General features: G+C 45.2%; 1 protein-coding gene across 4 annotated transcripts in view; it reads right to left on the bottom strand.

Moving 5' to 3' along the window:
• Positions 1-2,215: 2,215 nt before the first annotated feature.
• SPTBN1 (spectrin beta, non-erythrocytic 1) overlaps positions 2,216-20,732 on the bottom strand; it is a 130,170-nt gene continuing 111,653 nt past the window's right edge. For all 4 annotated transcript variants that reach the window (XM_074903533.1, XM_074903347.1, XM_074903443.1 and 1 more), the window contains 12 exons: positions 19,908-20,112; positions 19,453-19,827; positions 16,864-17,108; positions 16,344-16,482; positions 15,171-15,255; positions 13,838-14,034; positions 12,661-12,773; positions 12,037-12,100; positions 6,693-6,931; positions 5,330-5,503; positions 3,822-3,864; positions 2,216-3,561 (listed from right to left, as the gene is read on the bottom strand). In XM_074903533.1, the coding sequence (XP_074759634.1) occupies positions 3,346-3,561; positions 3,822-3,864; positions 5,330-5,503; positions 6,693-6,931; positions 12,037-12,100; positions 12,661-12,773; positions 13,838-14,034; positions 15,171-15,255; positions 16,344-16,482; positions 16,864-17,108; positions 19,453-19,827; positions 19,908-20,112 (2,095 nt within the window). In that variant the 3' untranslated portion in view covers positions 2,216-3,345. The remainder of the gene's footprint in view (positions 3,562-3,821; positions 3,865-5,329; positions 5,504-6,692; positions 6,932-12,036; positions 12,101-12,660; positions 12,774-13,837; positions 14,035-15,170; positions 15,256-16,343; positions 16,483-16,863; positions 17,109-19,452; positions 19,828-19,907; positions 20,113-20,732) is intronic.

The raw sequence follows: 20,732 nt of genomic DNA, 5'->3' as shown, positions 1-20,732 counted from the left end.
AAACCCTCCCACCCAACACATGCCTAATTCCTATGGCTAATGACTTTGGATCTTTTTTCCCCTCGTTGCACTTAATTCACCAGGATATGGAAAGGACCCTTCAGGCGGAGCTCTCCGACACCTTCCCTCAGCCTAGAATGCGCTATGACGACTCCCACCACCAGGAGGAAAGAAGGCAGACTGACCTGACCTAGAGGACGACTTTTCTTCTTCACAACTGTGGGAGCAATGTAGCTGAGAAGTGGCTGGCCTTAATTATTTTTCTTTGAAAATGTCAAGGTTCAACTTCTGTATGGCTTCTGCAATGTATCTCCAGAGAAAACAGTAACAAGTTAAAACATGGGTTAGCTCACAAAGCCAAGTAGCAGAGTGAAGTGCAGTGTAGTGCCCAACGCTGTCCCAAACCCTGGTTCCTCAGCGTGTTCCCCAGGGGTGCAGCAGTTCATCGCTCAGGGCGGGTGTGCGGGGTGGGGTGTCACCACGTTGAGCGGAGCAATTCAGAACTGACACAGTCACCTCCTCAACACTCGCCACTGGTGGCAGCGACAACCTGATCCAGTTTCAATCCCGTTTCATTACCCATGCTTACAGTCTTTCTTGCTTTGATACTCCCCAGCAGCCCCCCGGCATGATCCAGGCGCGCCTCCCCCTGCCGGGCCACTCACTGACCTGACTCTGCTGACCTGCCTGGCTCCCCGGAGGTTCCTCCTCACCCACCAATTCTCTCTGCACAGGAACTGCACCCCCGCAGTCCAAAGGGCCTTACTAGAACTCCCTCTTGTTCCTCAGCAACTTGAAATCAGTTCCTAAGCAGAAAGGATTTTTTTATTCAAGCAGTTTTCAGGCAAAACTTGCAGTAAGAGGCAGGACAAAAAAAAATAACAACGCTGAAGGCATGTTCAGCCAAGATACTACACAATTACAGACAACAGGTAATCGAGATCAATCTGTTAATCGTAATAACTTAATTGGAGTGACAAATATGGTAAGGCATCAACATTTTTGTGTACTTTAATCAACTAAGATATTTCCTCTTCTAATGTTAAGCCCCAGCTGTTTATATTGCATTCCATTTTACACTCACCAGACTAGCAGCCTTATCCTACATTTTATTAACAATTAGAATGGAACAATGGAGAATTACAAGAGTAACAACATAGGTACATGAACAGTCTATTGTTTAATCACCGAAAACTTTGCAAAACAAGAAAAACCCAGAAAAACGCAATATACTCCATTACAGGAATTAAGACACTCTGCTGGTTACATGTTCAGGAAGGCGTGGCTCGGAAACCCAGCAGTCTGCAGTCTGTCTGCTTTCCATCTAAAATGATATTTGACTGTGTTTTAATAACCACAAAAAATTAAAAATCAGGTTCCTTACATTTCATTGATTTAAAAACTCCTAATTGCCTATTAGGGCTTCTTGGAGCTCTTCCCTTTAGAGGGTTCCCTAGATGGCATCCAACTTACCAGAAATTCTGAGCAGGTGCTTGTCTTTGAAATACTGACAAGGGCCAGGAACTGACGAGCTCTGGGATGGCCTGAGCTGCACTGAGTGTGCCATCACCCGAGCGCAGTGCTCAGTTGGGATACCTTAGGGAAGGCATGCTTTAAAAAAAAAAAACGATATAAAAAAACCCCCAGATAAGTTAAATTGGGCAGGATGAGTCATCCTTGGTAAATTATAAAGTTGAATTACTGCTTGATTTATTGAGGACTTAAGCAAACTGCAGGTAAAAAGTTGGAGAACTACACTTACTCAAAATAATGTTCTTTTGCTGTAAACTAGCACATGGATATTTACCCACCGCCCAGGTACCTCCTTCAGCTGCCCTAGCCCACACCTACTTATCCTTCCACCAGTTCCACTGCATTTATTTCTAAAAAAAACCCCCAAACACCAAAAAAACCAAACTATGTCAAAATATCTTACAAACCACTGATTTAACTCCTTCCGTCTTATTCTTTGGCTATTAATTTGGAGGGCAGGGTGAAAGGGAGGACAGGTGGGAAATGAAAGAGTAAGTCAAGTGGAAAGAGAGAAAAGAACTATTTCAGTGTGAACTTTCAGACAAAAAAATGGAATTACATTTGAAGACATTAGTTTCAGCGCACAGGATAGATGACGTTTTAAAATAACTTTATTTTTGATCCTCTTTCAAAATTATGCTTTAACATCATCAGAAATGAAATAAGAAACTTAACCAGCATATTTAGTTTTAAAAGCATTTAATGACATAGCATATATTTAACAGATAGGGTAAAAGTCTAGAGGTACAGTTCGATACAACTGAAAGCCAGTTCCAGTACTACTCTTGACTACAGGCCCAGTCATTGAAAGTTCATTCCTATTAAATGTAATTTTTGATTGTGCAGTAAGATGAAAATTTTTCATTACAATAGTTACAGTGACAGAGAAATGCACACTATGTATCAAATAGCAAGGTAATGTAGCAAAATTATAACACACAGTGCTGCAGCTGACAAGCAAGTAACCATTTGAGTAACATTACTTTTCCAGTAAATGCTTCAGTTCCACTTTTACACTTATCAATGATTTTAAAGGGTTTATTATACATCTAGTCTTATTATACTTTGTACTAGAATTATCTGAAACATACAATATAATGTATTTCAGCAAAAAAAAAAAAAAAATTTGAAATTACAGATTATTTAAAACTGTATCAGCCTGCTAACCCATCTTGTACACCAACATTCTCATCTGTCGTACTCGATGCAGAAAAGCTTCAGGTTGTGTTAATAACCAATGCCAGGATATAAATGGTTTGTCTGTAAGTCAATGCATACCTGCACTCTGTTACAGCAAAGATAATACACTATCATTTTCAATAAATGTTAGAATTGCAATGGGAGGCTCTACTCGTCAAGACTCGGCATAACAACCTTAAATGGAAGTGAAGGTTTCTGAAGATTTGTACATTGGTTTCTGATGTGCACAGTAGATTCGAAAGCACCGCTGCCTTGCATACCAATAGCACTAGGAGTGGGTTATTTTCCAAGACAGCCTCACAAAATTGAGGAACAGTTTAAATATTAGGATCTAATCTACATTAACTTCATTTAAAAAAAAAAAAAAAAACAACAAAAACAACCCCCCAAAACCTGGTCCTCCCTCTCCTACAGAAGCTGCCCAATGCACCTCATACATTTGTAACTTTAGATTCTTTTTTTGTTGGCTTTTTATTTTAAAACGCTCTATAAATAAAAAAATGTCAATCACATTGAGGAACATGAGGCACAGAGAGTAACGTATTGGTTCTGAGCTCGCATGCTGGAATTCCACTGGAACGGTCAGAGAAGTGCAGCGTGTGGAGATGGAGTTCACTTCTTTTTCCCGAAGAGGCTGAATCTTTTCTCTTTGTCTTTCTCTTTGTCTTTCTCCCGCTTGCCAGGGCTGGACTCACTGGTGATTGTGACGCTGGCGGGCAGGGTCTGGGCACGGCTGGAGGCTGGAGTGCTCTGGGTGGTCGGGGACACTTCGATTTTATCCGAAGAGATCGCTGATGTGATGGCCTGAATCCACGTGTTCATCTCCTCCTTCAAGAAGGCCCAAAGGTTACAAGCCGTGCACCCCCCACCTCAGTCACTGCGGCAGGGGAAGGGGAGGCCCCGAGGCAGCTCCTTCTCTCCACCACGGCAGCACACACATGGCAGCATGCACACGTACCCACGGCACCCACATATACCCACAGCTCCCACACTGGGACACCAACACACACCCCGCAGCTCCCAGCAGCCACCCGGTTCCTGCTGCACAACAGCACATTGGTAACAAACAGGGAGGAAAACAAACTTACATCATCTTTGGCTTGGAAGAGGTATTCGTTGCCATCAGTCAATCTATAAAGCAAACAACCGCCACAGATTTAGCCTGGGAGCAGTCACAGCACTTCAAGTCCTGCTCCTCCCGCTACGGGCGGGACAGGCACAACATCCACGGGGCACCAGCACAGCCCAGCCCTCTGCTGCCAGGCACCCGCAGCCACACAAGCTGGAGAGTCTTGTCTCCGAGCCTGCTCAGGAGAGGAGACGTGTCCCAGCACTTCAGGACGTGCCGCAGGGGCTACCATCCTCCGATTAATTAATTAACAGAGCCAATAATATCATATTAATTAACAGAGTGAATAACATCAGATAAGGCATCTGAACAAGCAGGAGGAAAGGTCAGTGGGAACAGTGTCACAGACTTCCTGATTTTTTCCCCACAAAACCAAAGCATTCCAAAATCTCCTGATGAAGTGAAATTAAGTATTAAACAGTACAACAACAGTGATGACAGGCAGACATTGGGAAGAAAATAATTATGCCTTGATTTCCTCTTTAAGAAATTAAGAAGAATATTTCAAGCGTACTCTCCCTAGCTCAGAATGAGACCTTCCTGTGAGAGATTTGCCCTGACCCTGCCCTGGCACAGCTTGAGGCCATTCCCTCTTGTCCTACTCCTTGTTACTTGGTTCAAGAGACTCATCCCCCCTCTCTGCAACCTCCTTTCAGGGAGTTGTAGAGGGCCATGAGTCTCCCCTTAGCCTCCTCTTCTCCAGACTAAACCCCCCCAGTTCCCTCAGCCGCTCCCCATCAGACCTGTGCTCCAGACCCTGCACCAGCTCCATTGCCCTTCTCTGGACACACGAGATCAGTTCATACACTGAGTCTCCTTGGACAGAATCATATAGCAACTGTGTAATAACAAAATATTTTTTCCCTGTTGGCACTAAAAGATTGAAACACAAGTTTGGAGGAAAAGCCTCGGGTTTTTTAACCGTTGAACAGCAAGTGTCACAGAATCACCAAGGTTGGAAAAGACCTTGAAGATCATCTAGTTCAACCATTAAAAGTACTTCACATACTTCAAAACAAAATGGTCTGTAACTACGTGTTCTAGACCTCAAAATGTGGTGTATGCCTTCAGCAGTCTCTTAAACCCATACTGAAAAAATTAAAGAGGAGGCTTAATTTTGAAAAGAATCATGAACATCCACCTCTTCTCTATTAATTCCAGAGGGAACAGCTGAAAAGCCCAGCTTCTTTAAATGCAGACTCCTAACTTTAGGCAGATGCCTAGTCTTGTCCCAGTATAAATACAAATAAAGTGCACAGGTTATTTTGATACCGTTTTGTGCTTCCTACCTCTGATAAATATATTTGATAATATTGTGTGTTTCAGTGTTGGGAGGAGCTTGTTCAGAAAAGTAGGTACTGCAGCAATTATTCACCATCAGTTCTTAGGCTGGATCCTCCCATGGACTTGCACAGTGAACACACCCACCACAACTAAACTAAGGGCAAGAGGCTTCAGCAGGTTTACCTTAGCTTGAACACATGCTTCTTCTTCTTGTAATCGACCGCTATTTCACAGACTGCTTCCTTCAAGCTGACAGGAATCTCATTGTGGTAGGGGATGCCAGAAGCAGCAGCTTTCGAATCCTTGTAGAAGCCCATCTCTTGGTTGTTTATGACACAGTACACGTTATGCCATGATCTTCAAGACACGGAAAACAACCACAGGGATTTATAAATCACATGCTCTTACTTGCAGAACTGGAGACACCAAACACAATCATTTCTGTGAGATCACAGAGGTTGGTTCAGCCTGAGGATGTGAATAGAGCATACGCTGTCCTGCAAACAGCAAGTTCTCTCCTCAGAGCAGGGCTACAGGAGTACTGACCTGGAGCCAAACGGAGTAGAGGTTTCAGAGTGACAGCACCTAAGCGCATCCTAACAGTGGGAGGAGTGTTTGGCAGACCAGGCAGCTTGCCCACTTGGGAGAGAACCCGACTGACCTTGCAATGACTGTGCCTTACTGCAGCTGGAATTCTCTCTGTGCTGCAAACTAACACAGGGATAGCATGTCAAATCCTGGATTGGTACACACACTCTGAGTGGCACCATCCACCCTGTTCTCTGAAATGGCTACAAAAATCAACGACTGCTAGAAATAGGAGTCCTTAGATATTAGTACTGGTGGCTGTCACTGCCTCAAAGCACTTGTCTGGTGTGAATCACTCCAGATGAACAAAAACCATGGCAGTACTGCACTCATCTGTCATCTGCATTCAGCTCTGCTACAAGTCATAAACCTGGCTTCAAGAGCTCTCTGAGGTCATGAAGGACCCCAGAGCCTGTTTTTGCAGCACAGACAGAAATCTCAGAAATTCTGCCTGTTTGAGAGTCACCGGATCAGGTCCTTTGGAACGGAATCTACTCGGGCACACAAACCATCTTCACCCGCTTTTCTCTTCTGAACAGATTACAGAGTAGGTGGAAAGCGCTAATGTGCAAACACAAAATGTCAGAAGAATATGGACATTTCTATTCTCACGCCTACGTGTTTTTCTTTTCTGGTAGTAACGTACAACTTGAGAGATCTGGAATCAAATCCCACCACTGCCACAAACCCATCATGTGAAGTGGGAAAGCCACGGTATCTTTATGCCTTAGTTTTCCACCTTCCAAATATGGCTAACACTGCATTTTCTGCCCCGTATATCGGGGCTGCAACTTCACCAAACACACTGTTGGACCACGCGTGTGCAGTTCCTACAGCAACAGAAACGTAAGCCTGCACCCTCCTCAGGAGCTGGGCAGAGGCAGCAGCTGCAGGGGCCACAACTGCTGTCTTACAGCTGCCTGAGCCTGGGTGCAGGTACCCACATGCAGCACGTTACCTGCTCGAGGCCTTCTTGCTGTGCGTCTCCCACTCGTGCTTGCGGTGTAGGAAGCCCTCCATCTGAGCTGAGGGAATCTCCTGGGTTTTGGCTGGTAGGGTAGCAGCAGTCTGGGCCTGAACGGCCGTCTTGGCTTTGCGGTCTGCCGTGGGAGAAGGAACGGGGCTGGACTCTTTTGAACTTGTCCTCTGTTCTGCAGCTCCGTTGACCATTTCATTTGTTTCTGCAGTTTCTGCCACCTAGGAACAGTGGGACAAACCTTCAGCCAGAAGCCTTGCAGCAGGCATCCTGCAGTTAAGCTGTTTCCCTGCACAACGTGGCTGTGTATAAACTTTGCCTGGAGAATGACACAGGCCAGTTAAGTTCTTTCTCACACTCCATGGAGACACAGAAGGCCAAGGGAATTAGAAGGTATGAATGGATTAGTACCCATTTTATAGGTAGAGAGATGGGAAAGTGAGAGCAGCTAAACATCAGTGTGAATTTTACTGTGCTTTGCTCTGCTGGTCAATTCGTATTTTATCGATTGTTATTCCTAAAATGAGAGCATTCAATTCCGTTGCTAAGTACTCAAATGTTTGGAACAGTAACAGTCACACTTTCTGCAAACCTAGAGGAACAGTAGAAGTTATACACATCAGCCACCTTAAATACATTTATGGCATTACCGGGGTATTAAAAGTCCATAAAAGGTATTAACTATGAGTCAGCAGAAAAATACGTCAAAATTGCCCAGGAGCATTTACAAAAATTTGTGCAATTGATTTGTTTCTGTAAAAGCTCCTTTCCCGCTTTCCCCATTCCCCTAGTGACACAACAAAATCAAAACATGCAGAAATTAGAAAGATTACACCATGCATTTCATCACCACCATCCCAGTTAGGATATTGGATCTTAAAGAGAAGGGAAATGAGGTCACGTGTCAATTTATCAAGGTCTTTTTCAGACTTCCGTTATTAGGTGGATTGGATTTTTGTTAAAGGAACTGAAAAATCACCACAGTCACACAGCATCACACAGCTATTTACCCCCAGACCAAGACAGAACCAAGGCCTTGCCCATCACTTGCTTTGTTGGTCACGTTGCCTGCCGCACTGCGATCGAGATAGCCTAGAGAGCAGCCGTGTTTCCAGCAGCTCTGACTGGTCAAGCTGGCGACGTCTTCAGGAGCCATTCGTCCAAAAATCAGTTAAATTGGAATCCTAATGGCCATAAGCTTTTGAAATGCAGCTTGCTCCCAGTTTTGTTTTTTTTTTCTTGTACCATTACTTTGACATGTAGAGCCATTGGTAGCAGCTCAAGAGTTACACAACCAGTGTGTATTATTATTATTAGGAAGTTACTAAAGCTTAGTGCTGCTAATGCTCTAGTAGATTACAAACATTCTGGACTGTTTTTATGCAGACAAGCAGGTATTTTGTGAATGGCACAATAATTAGACATTCCCACTTCTGCACATGGCCTGCACAATTCAAAAGCAGCCAAATTGTTATGCAACAAACTAAATTTTGCCACCGTTCGCTAGAACTTCTTATGCCTGCCAAGTACTCGTTATTGTACCTCACACCTTTGTACCTTGTATTGGCCTAGAAAGATCTAAGTGTCAACTTGCTATGGGTATGGGAAGGATTGGTTAACTGCCTTTAAGCCATCTAATCTCCAGAATACAGACACTACACCACTGAAAAAGGGAGAGAATCACAGCTCACATTCCACTTCAGTCACATCTACTTTGCTCTGTCCCTAAAGAGGGGGACAGAGCCTCTGTGTAGCCTCACAGCCTTGTTTGTAAGAGGAAACATCTCCCTGCCCTGCCATCCAGGGCAAGTAAAAACAACGACACTGCTGCTACACAACCAGCATAAATCTACCTCATCAAACCTCACGACTTGATCCAAATCTCCAAATCAACCCAAAATGTTGCATTGAAGGGGGGAGAGGGTAGGTGAACAGATGAAAGGCTGCCAGCACAGCCAGTGTAACACAGGCAGGAATGAACAACCCTGAGCCCCAGTGAAGGCTCTGCCCATCACCGCTGCCACCCACCAGCAGCCGAGGGAGAGACGGGCCTGGGAGCAGTGATAGGGGCTGATCTACCACCCCGCTGCTCTCCGGCAGGCTGGAGCCCTGCCTGAGACACACAGAGCCTTGTGAGCAGTGCTGAGGAATTACACAGACCACAGCAACTACCTGCAGGAACTCACATCAAGTACCCACAACTGCCTGGTGCCTCACCTGGGGCTGAACATGGCGCGCTTTCTGTAGTGACAGTGGCCAGATGTGAAAACAGCACTCACTGGGAGGACTGCAACCACTCCTCTGGGTGGAACAGACCACTGTCAAACCAGCAGCCACCACACACCTAACTCAACATGTTCTCACAGGAAATAACATTTCATTCAGTGCTGCAACCTGTCACCCTGTGGTTTTAAAAGATACCTGCCAGCTTTAATCATCTAACATGACCTGTAACTTCTACTGAAAATTCTACTGATGGTAAGAGGGCTAGGAAAAGCTTTTCTGATGCTCTTTCAGGTTTTATTTCCTTTTCATGTGTTATCTACAATTAACAGAAAACAAGCAAAATAAATCGGAATCATAAATGGCTATGTAAAGAATGTGTCGTGAAAATAGAGAAAAAACAGGAGCTAAACAAACTTTAATGGAAACATGCATTGGGCATGCAGAGACAACGCAACGGAGGACAAACATTAATAGCAAACTGCTGTTACAACAAAACAGTTATCACGTACATGAACACAGTTTTCTTAATCGTGGCTGGGAGGTTAGTTGCAAGTGCTTTAGTGGCTAAAGACTACTCTTGAGATACTTAAATCAGGACTGTGACATGCAACAAGACTGCTGGTGACAATGGCTGGAGATATCCCTTGGGTTTGCACAGTGCTTGAAGCAACATTATACTCAGTTCATCAGCTCAAGTCTCTGCACCACAGCTTAAATCATGGAGACATATTTGTCTTGTACAGATGCAAACAGATGGCAGCCTAGCTATTGGTCTGGCACAGGAACCATTTCAGTCTTTTAAGCCAGTACCACAGGCTAAAATAAACAGGTGAAATCTTACACTTCTAGTGCTGCAATGACAACCTTAATCAATGACTTAAGTAATTTTGCTTCTTCCTAAAACTGCAATTTTTATATGTGGGTGTACTAATAGAAGTAAAAAAAGACTTCTCCACACTACTTTTTTGCCAGAATACAGCTGAAGGCTACCCAGATGGTAGAGTCTGAAGCTACAGCTACACTGCCCTGAGAACTGTCACACTCTGACAGGCACCGAGAGCTAGCACTGATGTAGGTAGTCACCAGCCCATCTGCATGAATTTCTACGGAAGTTTTAAAAGCATTAAGAAGCTATATGTTGTTATCCTGACAAAAGGAAAAAAAAAAACCAAAAACATGCATCATGAAGTGGAAAGACAAGTTACAGCAAAAGTACAATTACTGAAGCACATCCTTTCAATCATCTTTCTCGCTTCCCAAGCTCAGCCAATACAGAACAATCCAGCTGCCCTGCTCAGCCAGTTGTCAGAAGTCAAAATTCTGACCAACAGCAGCATGTATCTTGCGCCTCCACTCAGAAATAACAGAGCTGTGTACATCTGATGTGTGGCCACACAAGGTTCCATGAACTGAGCTAAAAAGCTCTCAAGAAAGACCGAGGTGCAGATGGCGAAGATTAACATGGAAATGCACTACGTATCACAGTAATAAAACAAACCAAAAAAAAAGCAGCAAACAGGTGATGCATAAGGCTGTGGTAACCAACAAAATGATGGTGATCTGGGATGTGCTTGCAGGCTACCTCACGTTCCTTGCCACAACTATATATAATTTTGTAAACAGACAGCTCACTTGGTAAGTTAATATTTAAGATGAATCGAAAGGCTTTATTTAAAGAAAGAAAAAGATGGAACTGCTTAGTACCCCTGAGCACTGACAGAGCCTGTGTGCAGACTCAGAAGTATCTGGGACAGTCTGTCTGAAAGATAAACTTCTGCTGAAAGGCATCTCATTTCCTCCCAGAGGGGCACCTGCACTTCCTTTGCAGCACTGGCAAGAGCTCTATCAGGTGCCAGTCTGGGCCTGTCAGGAGCCTTCCCTGCACTTGGTATCACCTCAGAGAGTGAGGTTCAAAAACATCAGAAAAAGAAGTGTCATTTTTCTCACCACTCAAAGCATGAACTGATACAAGTAAGCCTTGCAGGAAGGCAATGGAGAGGTAAGCCAGGTTTCAACTACTGTGTTGTGATAACTGTATCCACATATATACTGGTATTTTGATGGCTACACTTTAAGATTACTGGCATGCATCCTGGCTCCACAGGGACATCCCCTACCCAGAAGGAAGGAGTAAGGCATGGACCATTCAGCCTGCATCTGCATAAAATAGAGAGCTGGGATCTCAGACCAATGTATTTTATTTTGTTTCCAAAGAAAAGCATCACAACCTCTCGGTGAGGGCCCGCACCCTGCTCTCATCACACCACTGTCTCTCCGGGGGCAGGACATCCAAGGGCTGCAGTGTAAACAGGACAGGACTGAGGTAAACCGGGGCCCCAACACAGCTATTGGGCAAGAGCACGACTCTTCATCGGGACTGAAGACCAAGATAGATCTAGATACTAGTTTTTAGTGGTTTATTTCATGTTTATTTTTATCTGCAGTCAATGAGTCCATTCTGCATGGAATGTTATACAGCTAACCTTAAGGCTTTTTTTCACTTGTGGACAGTTACACCTCTCCCCTCCCTCCCAGCCCTTCCTGCCGAGCTCACTTGCAGGTATTATCTTTGGCCTCGTAAAGAACTTGCTCGCTAATGCAGCTGATTTAATAACGTTGCCGTGCTGAAACCTGTTAGTATAACTCGATGCGTCATACCTGTCAGATTCTAGTTCTCTTCTTCATTATGATGTAATCTCATTAAATCTCAATTACTCATATAAAGGACGATTTAGCTGGAAAATCTTAATACTATTAGCGACATGAAAAACTCACAGTAAATAACATGAAATAAATGTGTCACCTTAAAGCAACTGAGTGTCAGTGAGGAGATTCAAATAAACAAGGATTAAAGTGAAGCAAATATCTCTCCAAGGGACTGCTAATTAAATAAAAGTCAACTGATGGGAAGGAAGAGAAAAGCAGCAGGGAAATCGGAAGCCAAAAGATTAAACCAGTACCAGTAAACCATACTGAAAAAAGGTGTCTTTTGCTGCAAATGATTTTCTGTTTGTCACAGTCCAGACCACGATCGGTCATTGGCTGTCCGTCTGCTAATAAAGTTTTTGTAGTTTTGGTAGGTTTGGGAGCGGTAACTAACCCGTGGAGATTCCTGATCTGATGGCAAACCATTTTGGGAGACCTGTTCTCCTTTTGTCCCATCCCTGTTGGGAGAGAGGAAAAAGAAAAAAAATGTGTATTAAGTTCTTGACAGTCACACATCTTTTTCACCACAATGAGAATTTCCTACTGAATACCACACACATCAGAAATTCAAGCTCTTAAAATCCTCAGGCCCCACCGAGTAAATCCAGGGTTAAGTGAGATCTAAACAGACTTTCCTGACAGTTGCCCACTCCTAGCACACAGGTAATTCTATAAATGTTACTCTTCCAAGGACTGGCTTGAAATCTATCTGTAACTGATGCACAAAGAAGAAAGCCAAGACTATTCAGAAATTTTATTTCATGCCCCGGGGGGTGTCAAGGCAGCATTCTTCCTTGAGGACAAGGCACACCTCAGCAGCTGTAACACTGTGTCGTGATGGAGGACTGAACACTCAACTTACGAGTGAATTCAGGTGTCTGGGAAAGGCCCTGTCCTCAGCAACCACCCATCTTCTAAAAAGGGTGGCACTACAAAACCCTGCCACCTCCAGCCCCTCCCTTCACAAGGCCCCTTCAGCCTAAGCACTGTCCCTGTGAAGGCCCAGTCCTGGCCTTACCATTGCTGCTGGGAGTTGGCATCCTCTGCAACCTTTGGGCTGGGCTCGGGAGTGGGTGGCTGCCTCTTCCTCTCCTCTTCCTCTTGCTGTCGACGTACTTCCAGCAGTTCCAACTGAGAAATCAAACATTTTTGTGCATTTAAAAGCACTGCACATTGTTCAGGGGCATTTATATAAACTCAAAATAACGCTGCACGTCATTCTGAAACATTACTGAAATTACAATTGGAGTAAAATTTGAAGGTATCAGTCTTTAAAAGTATTAATCATGCCAAGTTTGTTGCCCTGAATTTCTCAGCAGAAGCTAACAGTATCAGATCCTTTAACATCCAGTGGAGTGCCTGGGTAGCAGCTCACCACTGTCTGTGTTGCTTTTCTAATCCATTCTATCAGAACAAAAAACAAGAAAGCAGCCCAAGCTATTAAAACACTGAAAAGTGAGATCCTCTTGTCTGCTTGCCATACATTGAAAGAAAGTGTTCCACATTCAAATCCCTGAAATGAACCATCTAAATAAAAGTAGCCTGATTTCTGAAGATACTGAGAAACTCCATTTTGTCTGCAGCTGTGATGCTCAGTGTGTGTGAAAAATCAAGCCACTTTAACTTCAGTGTCTAAAGTAAAATTATTCTCCAAAGATGATAACGTGCTCTCCAAGCATTAATTACAGACACTGCAGCTGTGCTCAAAATGGTTGGGGTTCTTTTGGCTTATTATCTCTTTCTAGGGGACAATACAGCCTTGTACTGGAGCAGTCAAAACACAGCAAACGTTTCTGTCGCAATTGCCCTCCCCGCCCCTGTCTCCTCATCTGTCATCTTCAACCCAAAATAATCTCGAGTGTTTGGAGTGGGGTCGTCTCTGCTCAGAATCCCCCTCCCCTTTCAGCAGTACAACCTGCACAGCAGGGGGCTGGAGCAAACTGCTCAGCTCTTGAACCTGCTTCTGGGTCACCACTCCTGGGCCTAAGGCAGCTCTTCCTGACTACTGAGGTCACTCGAGCTTTGTCCTTGCAGGTTGTTGAGCTCAAAATAACCACAGAGGGTTTGGGTATTGTTGGGAACATGAAACTTCAGGCTCTGGGTGATGGGCTGGGCCTGATCAGCAAATGGAGATTAGGCTGGTGATACTGGGAGTTACTCCCAACAACCAGCTGGGGCCGGGCCAGAGCACTCACCGTGGTCAGTCTTTCCAGGGCTGCAAATCTCTCGTCCCAAGTAGCTGCGGATTTTTCAAATGCTTCATGCCGCTTAATTAACTTTTCCACTTCATCAACACTTTGGCCTATTTCACGACTAGACAGGTAGGGCTCCTGCCCCAGCAGCCAAGCCTCAGCCACACTTGCATCTCTTGAAAACTGGTGTACCTCCAAAACTGAGCAAAAAACGTACAGGTATCAGCACCATTAATGTAAAAAAGAGCATTGCAGAGTCATCAGGCATCTTCTGAATTTACTTAAGCACAGCTCAGGGAAAAAAGTAAACGCATTCGGTTAAGTATTTTCTTTAACTCAGCTCACCAAAATTAATAATTTAAAAGACAGAAATTTATCCTGTTGTCTTTGCTTTGAGGTAAAATAAACTGCCCACCATCACTTCTACAGGCTTACTTCATTTTGCAATTTCAGTATTTCCTTTTTGTTCTAATCTGCTGTAAGCTACTAACTTCAGAGCAGCAAGCCTGTTATCTGCTCGTTTTCTTCCTCAGACTGGCCTGGCTACAGTACAGCTAGACTGCAGGCTCCAGTTCACCTCAGCAAGCAGTATTTCTCTAATTTATGCTTGTCTACAGTGCTACAGCTCCTCCCCTCTGCCTTCACAGCTGAAAAAAAGGTTCCACTGCTTTTGTGAATGGCAATTTTGAGGAATGATACGGTACAAACACTCCAACTAAGGGACAAGCACCCAGGCTACTGTATTTGTGGAAGCCTGTTGAGGCTCAGAAAAAATGAGGAACATAGACACAGCAGCCCAGAACCCCACAATGTGACTACAGCGCAGTACAGTTTGAGATCCTGGACAACTGTCTGCTGCAAAGGCTTCAGCCTGGACAGCAAGACGAATCACCCTGTTCAAGGGTGGTTGTTGTGGTGTGAAACTTGCAGGATGCTGCAATGTCTACAGGTACACCTTCTGTCAGGGAGCTGCTCACCAGCATTCCAGCCCCGCAGGTTAAGGTAAGTGGGGCTTTACCCCTCCCTGCTCTTCAGTAGGGCTCCCTTGGCAGACACACAGCTGGGGTGTGACACCTGCAGAATACAGGAGATCTGTTTCACCCAGCTCCAAATCCAATCACGGAGAGCGAGACCTCTGGTGCGTGTTTCCTCACTTCAAATTCTGTTATTTTACTACCAACAGGTGTGAATCTTATAGTTAGTCCAGTACAAACACACTTTCGAGCACTGCTAATAAAAGAGTGAGGAGCTGCTGGTTTTTTCAAGGCTCAGAAAGAGAGGGTGAAGACAGCCTTAGCTATGGCCCTGCCCAAAAGAAACCCGAGGACGGCCTTACTCAGTCTCAGCCACTCCCATCTGTCTTCCCACTTGTCAATCATTTCTTTTCTCTTTTCTGTCAGCTGCAGCAGCTTTTCCTTGATCTGGATTGAAGAGGAGAATGCAGGACTGTTACACAAGCACCAGGCAGCCAGGTCCCCCCACCACACCGAACAAGCCATTATCACCAGCAGAAGGCACTGATGAAACACATTGTCCTCCATTGTCAGGAAGTGACTTATACGTGAATATAACAGTTGTTTTTCTCTTGCAAGTATAAACAAACATGACATCTGCATTAAAATGCCACATTTGCATGAGCATTCAGTATCTCTGAAAAACTATAGTTCCAAGAGGATTCAGTTAAAAGAGTTCAAGGGACAAACAATTCGAAATGGTGCAATCAGGTATTGCATCTCCTGCCCTTTCTTCTAACTAATAATGCAAAACGTGCTGCTGCTGGCTGTTGGAGGCTGCCTGTGCTAAGGGCACTCCGGTGCCAGCCTGAGTCCCGTGCTGTTCCCAGGGGGAATGCTGCCCAGCCAAACCTCCTGGTGCTGGAGCCCAGGTGTCTCCAAGGCACTGCCCAGCACGCAGGCACAGAAAACATCACCCCCCACTCCGCCCCAAGCAGGCAGGAGCTTACAACACGGGGCTATCCTCTCCCCACCAAAGGGAGGCAGGAAGAAACAGGGGTTGAGCCTCTATGCTCTGGCCTAGACAAAGCAGAAAATAAATCAAGGCCTTAAGCAGGTGGATACGTTTTTCTGCTAAAATTCCCTGGATTGGCTTCCCACAGGACAAACATTTCCCTGGTCCTTCCCCTAGCAGGCCTCTTCCCCTGTAGGGAATCCAGGCTCTCTCAGGGTGGCTTCTGCTCTTGCTTAAAGAAGTCACCTCTCCAAACAACCCACCCCAAAGTTTCCTCTCTGCAGAGCTGCAGGTGACAGCTAATTGTATTCCTGGACTGTCAATTTAGGTGCCATCTCTGCTACCCAATATGAACTCACCGAGGGGAATTATACACAAACTTCCCAACGACTAGAAAGTGCAACACTCCCTGAAGCAATGCACGTCGTTATAAATAAGCAGCTTATTAATCTGTAGATTACACAATGCAAGGTTCTCCAGCCGAAACAAAATCTAGAGGCCAGCTGCACTGCGGCTGCTATGGGGGCAGGGAGCACAGTACCTCCTCTGATGCGTAGTGTTTTCTTGCCAGAAGAGACTTCCCGAGCTCAATGCAGGTAGTAAAGCTGTCATTCCGGGCATCGATTTCTGCTTTGATACCCTGATGGTTATTCATGAGTAGTTCAACAGATGAAACATCCCTAAAATGAGCAATCCATGGTTCAGAAATGTGTATTCCGGACGGAACAGTTGCTACATTTCCAAACAAGTAAACCAAGCCACAACTCTATGGTAAAAAAATTAATCCCTAGATTGTCTTCACAGCTCAGGAAGCAAGTCTGCTAGCAGGCTTTCCTAGGAGTGGCACCCTTCTGGTCTGAGTCAGAGATCAAATAAACAAGCATGTGAGACATGATCTCCCTGAACACAGGGTCACAGTGCAATGGCCCCAGGAGAGCCCCCAGCAGCACACAGAGCTGGGCTGCACCAGCACGTTCTGAGAGCCTCCCTCTGCTTCTGCCCCTGTCATACCCAGCCTTTTCCTCACCCAACCTTATCTTCCAATTGATAATTGACATTACCTGGGCTTTTCTTGGGCTTCTATCTGCCGGATAACGTCCTCCATCCACAGCATGAGGTCACGAACCATGCTGAAGAAACGGAACTTGTCTCCTGTGTCCACCAGCCTGACCCTGCGGCCCTCGCAGGCATCCAGCAGCGCCTTCCACGCCTCCAGCACCTCGTTTTCCCTCTTCTGGATGTCATCAGCTTTGTCTCCAGCATAGGCAGCCTGAAGGCGGGCAGCATCCTCCTGTAGCTGTCTCACCTGGTATGTTTTTATGAGAGAGAAATGCATCAGTCTTTGGATGCTTCCGAGTCACCAACATGGGGACACTGTAGCTGCTAACTCTTCATCTGAATGGCTTTCTCAGTCACTGCTAATATATTTGGCCTGTCCATACTACAAAGGTTTGTTCTGTCATTAAGTCAGTAGATCCTTCGGAGAATATTTCTTAGATAAGACCATTGAGTCAAGGGGCCCCCAAAATAACAAAGACTTGCCACTGCCTAAACCTCCTGTAAAACACTGCCAGTACAAAGTGACTGCTAAATGTCAGGGCAAGTGGGGAACGTTGTCATTAACTAATTTTCAATGCCACTCAGGAACTCCTGTAGCAAAACCACCACCTTGTCAGAGTATGGAAAATGTATTTTAACAACAGAGAGGAAGAAAATTTGGAAATTCAAAGATTTTTCTATTATTAGAAATCTCTTTTCCTTTCAAACATTGTCTTGGGACGTGAAATGCTATGGGACTGTTTCACATATTGTGGAGCCAGCAATCATTCTATTACCTCTTTTCTAATAATACTCTCTCTTTTGTTTGTTTGGGTGTTTGTTCTTTTGTTTGTTGGTTGTTGTTTTTTTTTAAAAAGAGGAAGTTTGAACACCAAATTAAAGTGTTCTACCTACAGGCACAGACATCAGGCCACTGTCATCACGATCCAACTTGTGCTCTAGCTGTTTCACCTTCACCACAGCTTTGTGCTATGACTGTATATCCTTTCATTTAGGACTCGATTGCAAACACCTTTTTGAGGCTGGGATTGGTATTTTGTGAACGTCCCCCATTGCATGTATAAAATCTACAGCTTCGGAAAGTAGAACAGTTGGAAAATCAAATGGTTGCTACATCCCCTTTATTCTAGTGTAAAAAGTATGTAAATTGACACATAATCAAGAATTGGCAGGCAGCTTGGCCATAAAAGCTATCTCTTCCGACCTACTGGGATAACTGCATCCAGTTGTAATTCCCTCATTCCTTAAGCAACTTGTTCTCTTCTGAAATTCTCTCTTTGGCAGCTGAACAGTGTTTTTTGGTTTAGAATCCCCCGTGTGCTGTATGAATGGCTGCCACCTTCTATTTAACATACCTTGGCTTCAAAAGATTCAGAATTAGATCAGGTTTGGCTCCTTTTAAAAACCTTAGCCTGGACTATGTACTTTACATCTCTTCAGGCGGCTGTTTGGAAGCACCATGAAAAGCAATACTTCAGTCAGAATGCTCAGATTCATAACCAAGTCTGAAAGCCTCTGTGTAGCTCTTCAGACTTCCTTTGACTCTCAGAAAGGACAAGTAAAAACTGCCTAGCAGAAAAGGGTTGGATTGAGACTTTTCGGGGTTTTTAAAACAAACAAAAAAAACCCAACCAAAAACCCAACCAAGCTTACACATTGCTTCATATTTGCCCCTGTCCTCCAACTACCCTTTGGTCTATGGATTCCCCCATGGGACAGGACAGCTGTGTGTTGCACTCACCGAGGTGAACCTGGTGTAAGGAGCAGGCAAATCTATACCTTCTGCTACAGTTAATATCACACCCAAGAACAATGTTAAAGGACAGAAAAATCTGAACCCTGTATTTCACATTACCTCCGATACATTAAAAATTCTTGAGATTTAGTATCTGTTCAATGCCTCTCAGAAGCTGACTAAAGAATCAATACGTTAAGTCACATGAACACTTTTTTCCTTGTGTGTAAGCTCTTTTCCAGTCCCACCCAGCACCCAAGCGTACTGCTAGAGGGAATCAGAAAAAGGTCCTCAGAGGAGCTGCCGTGTGTTACCCCCGTGCCTCTCCATCCACTCTCTCTTCCTCTGCCCACGGCAAGCTGAGACTGTCAGGAGCTGCTCTGCTGTAAATCAGTACAGAAGTTCTCTGTCTTTATGGTTTCTTCTTCAACCAAGGACAGGAAACGGAATAACGTTCAACAATTACCTACATATTCAGAAATCTGCGTACTTACAGATTGCTGTTTTAGGTAAACTAATTAACCTAATGCAATTGCAGAGAAGCAGAAAGACAGACAAGAAAATGACGCAGGTGAAGTTATTCCCACTGAAATCAAGCAGCTTGCAGTACTCCCAGCCCTGGTGGGGCCAAGAGCTGCACCAAGAGATCAGGCTACTATCATCATGATCCATCTTGTGCTCTAGCTGTTTCAACAAAGAACTACCCTAAGTGCTTTCACCACAGCTCTGTGCTATGACTGTATATCCTTTCATTTAGGCCTCAATTGTAAACACCTTTTTGAGGCTGGGATTGGTATTTTGTGAACGTCTGCAGGCTGGGTCCCCCCGCCCCCTCAGACCTTCCCTCACCACACACCTGGGTGCCAAGTGCCTGGATATCGTGCTCAAACGTTGTGTGCATTCTCTGTAGTGTTTCCACTGTGTTTTGGTCTCTACCAAGCTCTTCGGGCAGTTTCTTATGTTTGTCTTGGATACGTCCTAAGATCTCCTTGGCATCATGGTAAAATTTGTGCAGTTCATAAGAGGCCGCCAGGATTTGCGTTCGCGTGTCAATGAGCTCCAGGAGGTCGGCCCAGGCCTCGTTGAGTCCGTCCTTCCACTCTGCGATTGTGGCAGCATCTGAGTGCCCCGAGTTGATAAGCTCGTCTGCCATGTGGTTCACGGTGTCCACCCGCTCCTGCCCGATGTTTCCCGTGTCTCGGGCAAACTCTCGGAACCGCTCCTGCAACATCTGGAAGGCAGAGGAAGAGGTTCAGGCCGCGCTGCCCCTGCAGAGGGGTCAGTGTGGCCCCGGCCATCCCGCGGGCTCACCGTCACGTGCTCGTAGTCCTGCCCCAGCTCGTGGGAGCCCGCCACCACCTCCCTTTCTGCGATCCACTGCTCCAGGTCGTCCACCTCACGGTTCAGCTGGAAGAGTCGGTGCCGCTCATCCAGCTTGCCCCGGCGCTCCTCGGCCAGGTCCTTCAGGCCTGCGTACAGCTTGTCCACTTTGGACTGGCGCATGCTGATACGCTCGCTGGAAAAAGACAAAGAGGGCTGAGTCCTCATCAACTTTTATAAACAAAAGCCTATGAAAAAACTACAGAGAACAAAAATCGCTCGGGGTATTTACTGCCCAGAACGCATGCCTGCTGCATGCACAGATCTGGCTCAGACACGCCAGACCAATCCTCTGCTGGCACATCAGACTGCTCGAGCTGGAATATTTCTCTGCCCTGTACCTATAACCCCCCAGCTTTAGAGGGTGAAGCTGGGAACCAAGCTCTCCATCCCTCTGACCACAGCTCACACCAGAGTCTTCTCCCAAAACTACAGGCAGGATCCAAGTTCCTGAGGCAAGCAGCATTTCATTTGGGTTTAAATTCTGCTTGCAAGTTCAAAAGCACTCATGGGTTTCTTATTCCATAAAGCTCAGCATCTTCAGTAGGGACTAATATTTCTACTTGCCTATCTTTGGGTTGTCTTCTGCCTGAGCCATGTGGCCCTGTCAGATTGCCTTCCCTCTGCCTTGTCAAGTTGTTTGTTATTCCAGTACTCAGTCAGCTCAGCCAGGAAAGCCACTCTCACCAGGAATGATCATGACCACAAGAGAGTGCTTTTGAGTTAAACAGCAATCTTCCACCAGAGGCAGAGAGT

The sequence above is a fragment of the Athene noctua genome, chromosome 1 (assembly GCF_965140245.1).
Source record: "Athene noctua chromosome 1, bAthNoc1.hap1.1, whole genome shotgun sequence".
NCBI lineage: Eukaryota > Metazoa > Chordata > Aves > Strigiformes > Strigidae > Athene > Athene noctua.
Note: the sequence above shows the minus strand (reverse complement) of the source record. Positions and strands in the feature narration are given on the sequence as shown.